At 36.6% G+C, this 15,630-nt stretch overlaps 1 protein-coding gene across 1 annotated transcript; it reads left to right on the top strand.

Moving 5' to 3' along the window:
* The first annotated feature begins 310 nt into the window (after window positions 1-310).
* On the top strand, window positions 311-15,368 carry LOC144431071 (carnitine O-palmitoyltransferase 1, liver isoform-like). The gene is made up of 8 exons (XM_078118971.1): window positions 311-2,482; window positions 4,495-4,586; window positions 6,200-6,334; window positions 6,994-7,066; window positions 7,405-7,484; window positions 12,257-12,370; window positions 14,503-14,595; window positions 15,288-15,368. The coding sequence occupies exons 3-8, from the start codon at window positions 6,236-6,238 to the stop codon at window positions 15,366-15,368; spliced, it is 540 nt and encodes a 179-aa protein (XP_077975097.1). The 5' UTR covers window positions 311-2,482; window positions 4,495-4,586; window positions 6,200-6,235.
* The last annotated feature ends 262 nt before the right edge of the window (window positions 15,369-15,630 follow it).

Raw genomic sequence — 15,630 nt, forward strand, 5'->3', positions numbered from 1 at the left:
GAACAATGCAATAGTCTTGTGAAAAACTAGTCATTTGGGAACCACTGACATTTATTACAATCAATTGTTTCAAATACTTTAGTGCAGCGTTTCTCAAACTGTGTTCTGTTCCACATGCTTTCTGAAATTGTTCTGCAGAACAGGGACGAAATTGGTCGCCATGGCGATCTCGGCCTTACTTCGGCGATAAATTTCTCTCCCAACTGGTGACAAACAGTTGAACAGACCTTGCTATCTGGGAAGTCCGGGAAGATATGCATTTTACCATATTCAATTGTTTCATCGTCTAATAGCCGTAATAAGCCTATGCTGATTATCGAGTCGAAATAAACTTATACTAGTCTCGTAGTGGCCAGTCTTTGAAAGAAAGTAAACATGAGGAACCCGATACCCGAATCCATGTTTGTGCATAGACTGTCAAGGGCTGTTGGTATTTTAATCAGGCTCAAAAATTATGTGCCATTGAGTGTTTTACGAACTGTTTATTTTGCAATTTTTCATTCTTCCATTCAATATGATATTGTCTTATGGGGTTCAGCATCAAAACCGCTCTGTCAGGACTATATCAAATGTGTCGTTGCGAACTAGACTTAGTCCACTATTTTGAACCTGAATGACTTATTTCACTATGAAATAGGGAAAATCATGCATAAATTCTTCTCAGCGAGTTTACTTGAATCGTTTGCGTCATATTTCACCGATTGTAGTAGCCTATATTCGTATAATACACGATCCTCTTTATAAAATTCATATTTTATTCCAAGAGCTGACACAAAATTCTCCCAAGAATCAATCAAGTGCACTGGTCTAAAAAATTTGGAATCAAATTCCTGAATCTATTAGATTGGCTTCCTATGTGAAATTTAAAAAAAGTTACCTAAATTTTCTTGTTAAGGATTACCAGAGTATAGTTATAATATTCAATAATGATTAAAACATGTAACTGTCCATCATATAATGGTCACATTGTCACTGTTTGCTTACTATCTTTCAATTTTCAAACTAATTTTAAATAAATTTCTACAATTCACTTATTTTTTCTGGCTATTATTATCTGTATTGAGAGTATACTTCGTTTAAATATTTGGTAGATAACTAGTCGACGGTTACTGTTTATTTTTTTTCTCAATAATTATTTATCTGGAATGGGTGGTGGCTGACTTTGATGACCTTTGGTCGTATCCAGTAGTGGGGTTCAGCTGGTTCGCACCGGTTCTATAGAACCGTCTCACGGAATTTTATGAGAACAGCGAACCTGTTAGCATTACTGGTTACTCTCAATGACTTTTTGTAACAGAACCGGGTGAAAAATATGACTTTTGTGATGGAACCGGCTGACAAAAAAATTGAATCCCACTACTGGTCGTATCGCCATCTCTCAGTCTTCTCTGACTTCGACTCACAAGGTCTGCTTGAAATTGTGGCCCTCTAACTTTGCAAACTTGGACTAGCCTGTAGTACAAAATCGAAAGTAGTTTGGTGTTTTGCTCGAGCATAAATGTAAACGAAGTTAATTTTTTAACTTGAAATTTATTATGATTTTAGAGTGTAACTTATGCAATATGAAACTAAATGAATTATGGGAAATTGAAGAATCTAGAACAGAATTGTTGCAAAAGCAGGTTATACATATTTATGCTTCATGAATATCCATGTCTTTGTAAATTCTCTGACTCCAGCATCAAAACACTTGTTAGTACACGGTACCATGTTAGGGTAAATACTACAGGTTTCTTCCTGCCAAAAAGTGTCATTATTTTGTTACTTGTACACTTGATGGTATATATGCACACAATCAAATGTTCGATGCCCTTTACTATAGCCTACTCTTTTTACGGTATCTCGCCAACACAACACTGTCTGGTCTCGCACTTTTATTTTCATGATAACTAGACTGTGGTGAATGGAATCGACTTTTTTTTGTTTAAACAGTGATTGTTTGGTATGTACCGGGTCGCTTTGACGTACCTATTGCTTTTCATTTTATTTATTCAATAACATATTTAGTTTGATTTTATTATATTCATCAGGTTTCTGTTAGATTCCCCCAAGGGTGGAGTCGCTCGATAACCAGTATTGGTTTTCGACATCTCCTTTCACCCTGGAATGCGACTTTTTATATTTCCTTCAATTTATGTATGTATAGTTTGTACTTTCAGCATGTTGAAGAAATAAATTACTGATTACTATATTTACTAACTCACTCCTTTATTTCTAGCTTTGCCGCGAATTGAAAATGTTTCATCTCAAAGAAGTGGATCCGACATTCTTTTGACTTGGAATGCAGTATCTGACAGAAACGTTCTATACAACATAGAAATCTTCTGCGATGATGTGAAACTTGGAGAGACTCACACTGCAGAAGTTCCTCAGTATAGAATGAAGTCACCCACACTTGGTAAAACATATCGTTTCGAAGTCTGGGCCAAGGATGAATGGGGAAACTCTGGCATCAAAACGCAGTCAAAGAATGTTATAAAAGGTATATTTCCAGGATTATGTAGATTTTATTTATTTTTGTCATGGAATTCTGTAAATAATACACATTCGAGTATACATAAGAGCAACCACTGGCAGTCAGAATCATATTGTGGTGACGATAGACTGCCCAACTCATTGCAACAATTTATTCCAGTTTTGTCATGGATTATATCTTAATCGACTAGCACAGGGGTGTGAAAATTGTGGCTCGTGACCCAAGAAACGAGTTTTTAGTTCCGTTTATCTGGTACGTGCGGGCATTTCAATCTCTTTGCGCCGCAAAGCCTATACTGTACCAGTACCTGGGTGCCACTGCCATATTAGCAACACTAGCTAGCAGAATTCTGTTGCCAAATACACACTGCTGAGAAAACATAGCAAAGGTACAGACTGCAGCCTTACCCAGTTACTTGTATCTGGCCCTCCTGTAATAAAGTTTGCACACCCCTGGACTACAGCATGATATTAAAATTAAAGCAAAGCAAGTAAGAATTACAGTATGCAATAAATTGCGACTATTGGGATTTACAGCAATCACTCTATAGCAGTGGTTCCCAAACTGGGGTCTGCGAACCTATTGGGGACCGTGAAGCACTTTTGGAGGGTCCGCGAAACAAATCTGTAATATGGCTATTAGCTTGATAATACAAAAATTGAGTGCCTAAACAAATACACATTTATCGCTTTTTGCTGTTTTGCAATCACCGCTAGAGACACTGATTCTTCACTTTCTGTTTCGATCACGCTGCCCCATTGTAATGTCACAGAGCTGTGGGCATGTGATGTCACAGAGAGAGTTCAATTCATGCCACCACAGGTATACTAACTGCAGAGCTGTAGCTAACGCTGCCCTTTTACCAAATATCGAAACAGACTGGATGTCACACTCACATTAGAGTTGCGCTTTATATTCTTTTGTTCGGTTCACTATACGGCGCGTTGATTTTTTTGTTGTGATCTTTTAATGTTTTGGTGCACATGACCGGGAATCATTAAAAAAATTGCGAGGGGTACGTCATGGAATTTTTTTCAAAAAGTTTGGGAACCACTGCTCTATAGCAAAGCAGGTCAACTCGTTGATCGCCGCGTCCCGAGTAGTCGATATCATCTGATATTGGTTGAATTTAATGGGTGAATGGGTGGGCCAACTGGGTGAATTTAATAACATACCACAAAAAATACAATATCTGGGCAAGTTCTATAGAGCATATTTTTACGTAACAAAAATAAGTTTTACCACTGCCAAGGTTTGAAAATGACGCGTCGAATACTGTGTGTCTTGCTGACAAAGGATGCTACAATACCTTCTGCAGTATGCAAAAATATTGTCTCATTTCAAAAGTGATATGATGAATTTTATTCGCAACTGGCATCAGAATGTCTAATTTTTTTCTAATTCCAAGCGAGCAAAGAATTACTTTTGAAGGAAATTGTAAATTAGATACCAACGTTTGAGCAGTCATGTAACATTTATGGTTTGAGAATATTTATTTTTGCTGTTTAGATAATACATGATTACTTGGCAAAGTTTCTCCAGGACTTTTCAACACTTACAACTAAAAAATTGGACCTCATATTTGAATTGTATAATATGAATAAATCTATAACTAATGATGAAACATTTACTTAGAATACAATTACTTAATCAAATTAACAACTTTAATGAAACATAAAAAATACAAATTTTGAGTCCATTTTATTAGCTGCTTATTGGCAGCGATGGTAGTTTTTATGCGTGTGTGCGGTTATCTGCATATTCGGTACCCATTGCTCACCCAATTTATCAGACCCCAGGTGATGATCATGAGATTTGAATCCGATACATAATAATCTGCGATGTCAACACAGTTAAGTCAAACACTTTAACGACCAGTTCATCACACCGGCCTGATAACAACTTAGTTAGAACTACTAGGTGTTAAAATAATAACGCAAAATTAACAGACGTTAAGATGAAATGCTACTTAAAACATTTTAACACCTTTTAAAAGCTTTTTATACTTATATTTATAGAACGCAGTGAACCTCCACCTATCAACTTTGCTGGAGCAAATATTGAGAATCTGCATCTACCGGAAAGAGGAAATCAGAACAATTAGCAAATAGTAAGATTTGAGTAATATTTATTCTCAACTTCCTATAATGCTTTTTCAAAGTATTCATATGTATGTTTTCAATCATCTCCTACACGATGTAATAGACAGTTACAGGCTCGGTTGTGTGGTGCATCGTGCTAAGCGATATGAATACACTTGGTACCACCTCTTTGATTACCCTGTGGGTTTGCAGGTTCGAATCCTGTGGGGGATAATTATGTGTGAGAGGATTGCTGGACTCTTCGGCACTGTAGGGTGTTTCACGTAACCGCTGGTCATTTATGGCTTCCTCCACCATCAAGTTCATGCAATTGAAAATATTGACTAACTAATTCCATACTCTACATCAGTGGTTCTCAACCTTTTACTGACCGCGTACCACTTTCCTGTTTTTTACTGTGGCCGTGTACCACCGACAAAACTCCTTTTTTGGCGTGAGGAAAAGGACACAGGAAACGTGCTATGGGTGTATTTTATAATGTGGCACTACATCATTTGTGGCGTAACACGCAAAACGAACAAAAACATGCCCATATCGCTTTGCAACTTTATGCTTATTCTGAGAGTGTTTTGGTGTGTTGGCGCATATAAACTGGTTTACGTGTTTGAAACCATAATTTTTATTAAAATTAAGCAACCATGTGCTGTTTGCATGTACTGATATAGCTAAGTTTAGCCTTGTCCATCGCAGCATTTGCGAGATTCAATTTTGGATACTGCAACTGAAGTAAAGCTCCGCGGAAGAGATAATGATAATTGAGTTAAATAATACACAACAATTTTTCTGAAACCCAACTGAAAACTGACAAATTTCACTCAAAACTACAAAAACAAGGCAATGTTTGCAACCATGCTTGAATATCTGTTTGAGCGACAGAAGTGTCTGAGCGGTGACCATACATTTGAACCCATGTACATTTGAACCCATGTGCATATCCGCGAGTTCAATCTATATGCGGGTGCTAAAACCACTTTGCTATTACTCTGCTCGCGTACCACCGATAAAGCCCCTCTTTGGGGTGGGGAACAAAGGCACAAGAATTGTGCTATGGGGAGCATTTCATAATGTGGCACAACATCCTTTGTGACGTAACACGCCACATGGATGAAGGAGATCTCTAAAAAAAAGACTGGTAGCTCTATGAACGATGTTCAGCAAATACATACAGTATGCAGGAAAAAGAGAAAGCATTGATGACATATTTTAGCTAACTCAAACGTTAATTGTTACGTTAATAACGCCATATTCCAAGGCATATTTCTAGGCAATCAAAATTTGAATATATTTTTCTGTGTCTTGATTCGTTAACGACCCCTTTCTCACATTGTTGTGAAGCGGTCGGTATATTTATATGCACCCTAGGCTTGGTCGTTATCTGCAGGTCAGATAGTCGTCAACCAACTATGAAGGTTAGAATTCACACAACACAAGGATTTAGAGTGGTATTTTGATTGGTAGATTCCAAATGCCATTTGGCACCTAGTATTGTGCCCCCCCTGCAACTGCTTCGTGGCGCTTCGGTTGGGAACCACTGCTCTAGGCCATAGTGCCTACATATAAAAACTGAACCATTTCATAAGATTTCCTTTCCTTCTTAAAATAAAAATCATCTTTATTACAGGACAAAAGTCATTTCAGTTTGACGTACGAAGCCTTGATGACAAGATTGTTTCGAGAAGGGAGGACTGAGACTGTTCGTTCATGCACGACTGAATCCTGCATTTTCATTCGGGCCATGGAAGATCCAGAACAAACTGTAAGTTTATTGTTTGACTAAACCAAGCTGTGCTCATTAGAGTGTGACTAGTCAGAATAATGTAATTATAATAAACAGGACCCGATGCTGTTATTTCAAGTTTTATAATCTGTGACCCCTTAAAGACTCTCAATGCTTGTGGCCTGCCAGCCCTCCTATGGAAGTGCTTGGTTTCGATAATGAAAAATGAACGTAAAAGATTAAATCTATTACATTCGAAGATATTAAACCAACAACAGTTAATTTATATTGAATTATGAATTGCTATAGTAATCTCAAATGACAAGTGCGAGGCCTTTAGGTCGGGGCCCGCAGAGAAAACTTCTGTACAACTGGTTCAAGCAAGGCCTTGTATGAGAAGCCACTGATATGGGAGAACCCAGGGTGCTAGCCAGATAGGAGGGGGTGAGGTTGGGGGTTGAGCCATTTTTAGCAGTTTTTGGGCGCTCCGGTAGTATTCTTACCTGAACCCTAACCTGGTACACATACTATGTTCTGGTTGTGCACCATCTTGGTACAAATACTACGGGAGCACCGTTTTTTGTTCTCGAGACTGCTTGAAAACCCACTTTTCCGGCCTCCTTCCAGATCTGCTGGATGTTCCGGTCTAACTCGAACCAAAATTATTTCTTCATTTCAAATAAATTCCCACTTTTCAGAATGAAGACAGAATTGCTCTTCTGAAGAAAGCCACAGAACGCCATGTATCTGGATATAAGGAGGCCATGACTGGTAAGTTATTGTGTTATTTAGAAACATTTTCTTATCTTCAATTCGAACTCAGTACCCACTGGCTATATGAGGCAGGGGCATTGGGTTTTGAGGGTGAAACGCCCCCTTTTGTAATGTAAAAAAAAATTTTTGGTATTATTCCCGAGCGGAACCCCCCTGTTTGAAAATTGTTTGAAAAACCAACCTCTTTGAAAATTTTTGGCCACGGCTCTGTTGACAAAGCCTATTTGTTGCCTATGATAACGCACAACGCACAAAGCTATACTTGAAACATTCCAAGTCAATGGTGAGGAGGGGGAATCCCACACAAGGATAAACTGATTTTTTTCTCTTTGTAGGTCAAGGAATTGATCGTCATTTATTCTGTCTCTACGTCGTGTCAAAATATCTCAAGATCGAGTCTCCTTTCTTGCAAAAGGTCAGAATATCATTTTCTTTTTTTCTTTTTAATTTTATTTTGATTTATACCTTTCTCTTATTGTTTATATATCTCTACTCACTTTTTAATACGCTAACCTTATGTGATGTTTTGTGTCTTCGCTCTGGACAAACCTTAAAGGTTGTCACTGTCACTGTCCCCCCTCTAAAATTTCAAACACCCCCCTAATTTTGAAGTAAGATACAGCACTTGATTACCTAACTTAAGTATAATTGTATTTGAATATCCATAAGGTAGAATATTTATCAGTGCAGATGATCTGTCAAATACATAACACATTTTTATAAGTTATGAATAGTTTAATCGCTAATAGGAAAATATTTACCAACCTTCTAAATTCCCCCCCCCCCTCAAAGTGAAATGCTGAGGTACATACTGGCCGTAGGTTCCCATATCTCCACTATGTGAGAACCTCCTGTTTTAGAAGTTACAGAATCTTACTAAAAACTAAAAGCATAAGTTGTTTTTACAACATTTCTCACAACGATCATTTTTCTTCTCGGTGTTTCTTATCATGCTGGTGCAAGCTATCGCTGAAACATAATTTTCTTTCTCGCTGTTGCAACTTAGCGCATGTTTATTTCGAAATTCACGAAATTTTATCCGTAAAAAATTTGTCAAAATGGCTGTTATGGAATTAATTTCATCTGGTCACATTGACATTTCAAACCCCGCATTATTTACTCATTCGACCATGACTGCCATTAGATTTCTCAATCATATGACTCTCTAGTCATTATCGTTAATCAAATATTTTTCTCATTTTAACCCTGCATTTTCGGTCATCATTCATCCAACCATGACTGCCATTCATTTTTCAATCATGCGGCGTTCTATTGCATATTCATCAATTTTTTGTTCAATTTATCCCCGCATTTTTGTTCATCAGACCGTGATGCTCCAGCCAACATTCCTAATCTCAAATTATTTGTTCATTTTGGCCCTGCATTTTTATTCCTCCGACCATAACTATGTTTTAAGTGTTTCACAAATGTTTGTTCATTAGATGAAAAATCATAAAGAATGTTATTATCATTCTAACCCTGCATTTTTAATCATTCAACTGTGACTGTCTTTATTTGTACCCTTCATTTTTAGTTATTAACGCATGGCTGTCTACTGTCATCAAATTCTTCATTATGTCAAAAAAAAACAATTTTCAAAAAAGTTTTTTTTAAATCGCGAATTACAATCATGAAAATAATTATTTATTTGTTCGCCACAATGTACGATATTTTCAAAACCATTATATATTTTGAGATTTAGAAATTTTCTTTGTATCTAACTAAACTAAAAAAAATTGTCTTGATTTGTATATCCAGCAAACATTCGTCCCTTCTGTGACAGCAGCAACTTGTGAATACGCAAATAGTTCCGCATCAATTTTAGTTCATTTTGATACTGCATTTTTACTTATTAGACCGTGACTCGTTAGTTGAACCCTCAGTAACATATCACCCTGTGACTTTACAAATCCATGCGATCCCCTGAATGAATAGATAGATCCACATCAATTTTGGTTAATTTCAACCCTGTATTTTTATTTATTAGACCGCGACTCTTTAGTTGAACACTCTGTGACAAAGCAGTTACAAATCCTTGCGACCCTCGAATGTGCACATAGTATCATGTCAATTTTGCTTCATTTAAACCCTTTTTTGACTTATTGGACCAAAACTTTTTTTTAGTTGAATCTGATAATGAAAAATTAACAGTCTTTTTTAATTTTATTTTCATTTCAATCCTGCATTTTAACACATCTAACCGTGACCCACATGGCAAGTCATTGGACCTTTCAAATACACCCATAGGTTGTGACTCATCAGCCTTTCAAAAAACATAGTTCAAATATTGAAGGAGGGAGGGGGAATCCCATTTTTTGGATGTAGTCATTACACGCATATCACATTTTTTCATATTAAAAAAAAAAAAAAAACTTTTTCATCTTTGAGTTTCTCTACTCTAAAAAATAACTATTATCATGCTGTGTGTCTTTCTTTTCACTGTTTTCATTAATCTTCAATCAGTTTCCATGTTTTCTGTCGCAATAACTCCCAACCTAAGTAAGTCTGTCTTGCTGCAATTTAACCAAATTGGCTTATGTCACATCTTAAGGTTTTGTGAAACATTGACTTGGTCTTATTTTGAAGGGAAGGCTTATATTAAAATCATTTTTAAAATTCAGGCTAGATCTTATTTTCAGTTGAACAACGTTAGTATGGTTCTAACAACCAAAACTAAAATGCACATAAGGGACGACTTGCAATCAAAACTAAAACAGGTGCAGGTACGCCATATTAAGATGGTCCATGATGATGGTAGATGAAAAATTCAATTTCTGAAAAAAGTGACATAAACTGCTTTGGTTTTTCCGCGGTGAATTCTGTAAATTTTGCCCTACTTTCAAATATGTTTGATTTTTATTAATATTCAAGTCTTTTCTGGCTTTTTTCTAAAATTACGCTCAAACTGACTTAACAAATAATAACCAACTCAAGTGAAACAGTTTAACACATTTTTTTTTAGTTCTAGATAACGTCATTATCACAGTTTAAGCCTGTATATATTCTTACTTATACCGGTATCTTAATTATATGTACCGGTACTGGTTTCGACCCCTAGCGAGCACTCCACTTTCCCGACCCGCAAATATCCTTCTGCTTCTAATTTGGCCCCGGTCAATCAACTTCGGGAACAACTGGCCTAAACCTGATACCCTATCATTCCAAATACATTCTAAAAAATATCTTCAAATATTCTTTGGGTTGTGCTTCTAACCATTTGTATTAACGCTAACCCTTCTATCTAATTCACTGTTTCTATGAAGTTGCTTTTTATTTTTGATGTTGTATTGTGATGTAACTATGGTTGTGTTGTGACATCACTATAGTGCAACGATTTTCATTTTTAGGATATTTTGATGTCATAATATGGTATTAGTATTCATCTTATGATGTAAGAATCACTCTTAACCACATCACTTTGTTTTATTGTGACATTATATATTGATTCATGACATCATAATTTGAAATCAGATGCTTGGTGAGGCGTGGAAATTCTTTTCATAACTTACCCATGTCTGTTTAAATGATTTACTTTGTTTCATTGTGACATCATATATTGACTTATGACATCATAATTTGGGGGTAGGTGCTCGGTGAAGCGTGGGAATTGTCAACATCCCAGACTGCGATTAACCAAACTGGTCGTATCGACCATTATAAAGATTTTCACACTGACTTGACACCACAAGGGGGAGGATTTGGTCCGGTGAGTCCAATATGACATTATCAAGCGTGTCATAATACACTGGCTGTGATTGGCTGTTTGTCTAATCATCACTCATGCATGTTATTACTAACACCCTTGTTTGCGTAATTCTATCTCCTAATTTTTAGTTTTTAATTCTACAGAACATGCGATTGCAACAATCATTGCCCTCAACGCATTTTTTAAACCTAATTTGCGATTTTTTTACAATTTTTTCTGTTTCAGTCAGGGGGAGTTAACGATCAATGGAGGGGGGGGTATTTGTGTGGAAACTTTTTGCGAGGGCATTCGACTTCTATATCTTTCCCTAAAAATCTTATGTGTTTGTTAAATCCTCGTATTGCTTATGCAAAAAGTTTTCACATAGAACACATGGTACTCTCGAAGGATGTGAACCAAGATGGAGGACACCGGAATGTAGTATGTGTACCAGGTCAGGGTTAAGCCATAATCTCAGGTACAAATACTAAGGGAGTCACTTAGCTAGTCCCCGAACTCGAAATAGAACTAAAATGAGGAAAATTGGAATAAAATTATGGCCTAACCTTAACCTGGTATACATACTACGTTCCGGTGTCCACCATCTTGGTTCACATACTTCGGGAGTACTGAACACATTACAGGTTGGTCCAAAAGTGGGCCTACTGTTATTAATACCTGTGTTAACGGCCTACTATTTGGCAAATTTGTATAAATAACATATATAAAACAGTTGTATTCTACCTGGTTTACAAGGGATTATGCAATGCTATATTTTAGATGTTTGTTTTAATTTTAACAATCTTGTATATTTGTAGAAATGGTTTCTAATGGATTAGTACATGCTCGTCATTGCACTTTTGATTACCATGTGTGAGTACGAGGTTTGAATCCCGTAGGGGTATAATTTTGCAAATTGCATATAGAGCCAGACTTGTGTAAGCCTATTCCGCTAGAAACCATTTTTACAACAATAATATTTTCATTGCTCTAATCATTTTCACCTTTTCTCTCTTTATTGAACTTTCTTCCTACTTCCTGATCTTATGACCCTTGAACCTGATATGACCCCTTATCATTCCAACATATAACGAAACATTAGGTGCTTGAAATAACGTACTTTATGGTTTGGGTAGTTTTGTCTAACATTGTATGACCTTCGACTATAAATTTGACCTCTATAAAATGACTTTCAACCCCAATTCTGACCTCTACTGTGTGAAATCACCTTCAACCTGAAAGTTGACCTCTATGAAACGACATTTAACCCCAAATCATAAAATCACCTTGAACCAAAAAATTAACCTCTAATTTACAAAATGACGTTCAACCCCAAATTTGACCCTTAATTTGCGAAATGACCTTCACTCCTAAATTTGACCTCTACTTTACAAAATGACCTTCAACTTGATATTTGACCTCTACAAAATAACCTTTGACCCTAAAGTTCCTTAAATCTGACCTTTCCACTCTTCTGCTACGACCCTGCTTCACCCCAACAGGTTCTTCGTGAGCCGTGGCGTCTTTCGATGTCTCAGACCCCCCACCAACAGGGAATGAAGATAAATCTTGTCGAACACCCCTCATTCTTGTCTGGGGGAGGAGGATTCGGTCCGGTAAGAATGCAATAGCGACATCTAATGGACGTATGGGTCTCACACGCTTGCAGGCTATTTTGTGCTGTATCTTGCATTGAGTCTTAAAACTGTAACAGCAGAACTCCATAACACACATCAGTGGCTTATTGCAATTACCCCTAAGAATTTTGCTGCAGGCTTTTACCACCAGTGACTAATGAAGCATGACTAGACAGAATGTTCTTATCTTTATATGCATGGAATATTTCTTCAATTATAAGTCATCTTTCCTAGACGAGGAAGCGCACAAAGCACAAACTTTTTAAAAAATATAGGATGTCCATAAAGTCCTAAAATTATTTACAATTGCAGGGAATTTATCGATACCATATATTGTTTTGGCCCTCACATATGTATGAAATGAAGTAAAAATACCTAAACAATTACTGATTAAAAACAACAAACCTGGTTAAGATATACTGAGAATTGACTTCATAACAAAATTGAAATTGTAAATGGATTTTATGCACACCTTGTATTTATAATTATAGTCAAGCTTATAATGTCTCGGGCAGCTGTGTCCTCCTCTCTTCAATACCTCAAATACCAAAATTGTTTCAGTTAATTGTGTGTGTGGTGTGTGTTAATAAGTCAAAATTTGAATAACAAATCCTTGATTTGATTGGTTGATACAATACGTGATTATATACAGGGTGACCAATGGGCTGATTAAATAAATCAAATAAAACTAAAACAGTGTTTCTCAAGCGATGGGGTGCGCCCCACAAGGAAGGCGTAGACAATTATTTGAGGGGGCTTGAAGCTAATTGAAAATAATCTACGTGGATGAAACATAGATAATGAAATTAATGTATATATCCAAAATAAGGCATGCATTATCAAATCGAATTTTCTATTTTAATTAGCTTGACGTCCCATCAAACAATTGTCTACGGCCCCCTTGCAGGTCGCGCCCCATTTGAGAACCACTACGCTAGGTCATGGCCAGTCTATTGAAGGATCTCAACATCGTTAATGTTTTCGGCTGCGGTGATACTTTAGAACAGCGGTTCTCAATGGTGGGGCGTGTAGACAGTGTGACAGTAGTGTTTGTTTGATTTGTTCTTGACTGCCTTATGTTGGTATTTACATTCACCAGTCTGGTGCAAACTTGACAAATTCTAAAAAGGACTTAAAAAGTTTGAGAACCACTGCTTTAGTTATAGTTCTTGAATCCAATTTCTGACTCCACGATTCTGTATTCTAGTCTTGTTTTTCACTTCATAGTTGCTCAGCATGACTTCAAAATTGTGTGTTTCAAATTTTGATAATGTTAGCTTGCTTCTAGAATTCAACCGCTCTTTTAGAAGCCCTATTTAGTACTCAATATCTGTGAAATTTCAATTAAAGTTTTTTAACACATTCTCCATGTGAGCTTGCTCAATGTAGCGGGGACTTGTCTCTGAGCAAGTCTAGCTGCTAGCACTGAAATGCCAAAGCTTTTGAACAGTACAGAATTATGATGTTTGCTCACTCAGAAGTAAAGAAGACTCATGTCCGAATAATAGATGAGAATTATTTCGATTTTAACTCCTTATCATACTTGATCATGCATGGTATGTGTTTGTTTGCATGGAGTGTGGAATCTTCTATGGCCAAGCTTATTAGCAATATAATATGATGCAACTTTATATTTTATTATTTTATCCCCCCAGTTGGCTGTGCAGTCGGAATTAATTTATACCCAATGCCAATCTCTGAGCCTTCTAGAAAACGACCACCGATTTCAGATGAACAAAAATGTTTCTTCTTACTCTTGGTTAAAGGAAATCTCTAAACTACAATAAATTTTGTCAACAAAATCTTCTGTGCATCTTAATTCCTTCTTTAATAAACAGTGAAAATAGATCTAAACTTTCCCTCTGAGCAAGGCTGTAGAGAAAAAGTCACTGATTGTAAAGAGCTTCTTTCTGAAGGTTGGATTCATTTGAGAATTCATGAAGAATTTATTCGAGAATTCATTTTGTCATTGTTCACTCACTTTATGTGAGCAGTTCAAAGTCATATTTCAAATGGAACAGAATTTGGGGTCACAATTGGGTCAAAATTTCCCGACTTCACAGCCTATGCACTGTGACCTGTTACTAAAAAATTCTCCACGTTTTTGTCAGGTCGCTGACGATGGCTACGGTGTCTCCTACATTATCTGCCACGAAAACACCATAATGTTTCACATCTCAAGCAAAGTCTCCTCTCACGAGACCGTGAGTATTCTTTTTATAATAGTTTTTAGGTGACCTGCATTTGCAACTGCTACTTCGTAAGTAACAAGTATTTTATGAAGGGCACCAACCTGTGAGACAGGGCTGTGCTGTGCCACCTGCGGGCCAAACTCGGCCCACAAGGAAAAATATTGTGGGCTGCGGAGAAGTTCCAATTTTGAATATTGTGCGGCCCCCGTAACGAATTTTTGATTTGGTATGTGCGAGTGATTCCAATCACTATGCCTTGTGAAGCCTGTATTTGAGTCCAATTTATTATCTATGTCTTTGACGTCACAATGCCCTAACAGTTAGCTTGTGCGAAGCATACAACGCATGTCATAAGATCAATAACTAAATTTTTCATGACTGCTACTAGAAAACCTATGTTTAATAAAGGTGCGTTAACCACCGGATCATTAATTTATTATCAACTTGGCTCTTCAGAAGTGTGTGTACCAATATGGCGGCAACGAATTTTGTTCGCCTACTTTACATCAAGTTGTGTGATGAGACCGAAACCTATGGGAAGGGGGTGCATTTACTTGGCTAACACAGACAGTACCCAAACTCTTAATAGAACTGAAATATGGAAAATCAAGATGAAGTTATGGTCTAACTCTAACCTGGTGCTGACTCTGGTTACACTCATTTGAATTAATTTACATTCTTATAACATCTCTTTATCTTATCAGAACTCATCTCGATTTGCTGATAACATCGAAAAAGCAATGATGGACGTGAAGGACCTCTGCGAATATGCAAAGAAAAAATAATTTAAGAAAAAAACAAAAAAAATTAGGAATTATTATTAGGTTTTAATGCATTGTGTTTTTATAAAATAAGGGGGGGAGCACTGGGGGTAAAAAAGTAGGGGATTTTATTTTGATTTTACTTATACTTTTGTGTGAAAAAGCGTGTTCTATTTTTTCTGTAATATTTACTGATTGTGTTTTTATCTTAGTGTAAAACAGATTTGGAAACCAAAAAAAAAATAATTTCCTAGGGACGGGGGAATTTTTCAGATAAATTTGAACT

Source organism: Styela clava, chromosome 2 (assembly GCF_964204865.1).
Source record: "Styela clava chromosome 2, kaStyClav1.hap1.2, whole genome shotgun sequence".
NCBI lineage: Eukaryota > Metazoa > Chordata > Ascidiacea > Stolidobranchia > Styelidae > Styela > Styela clava.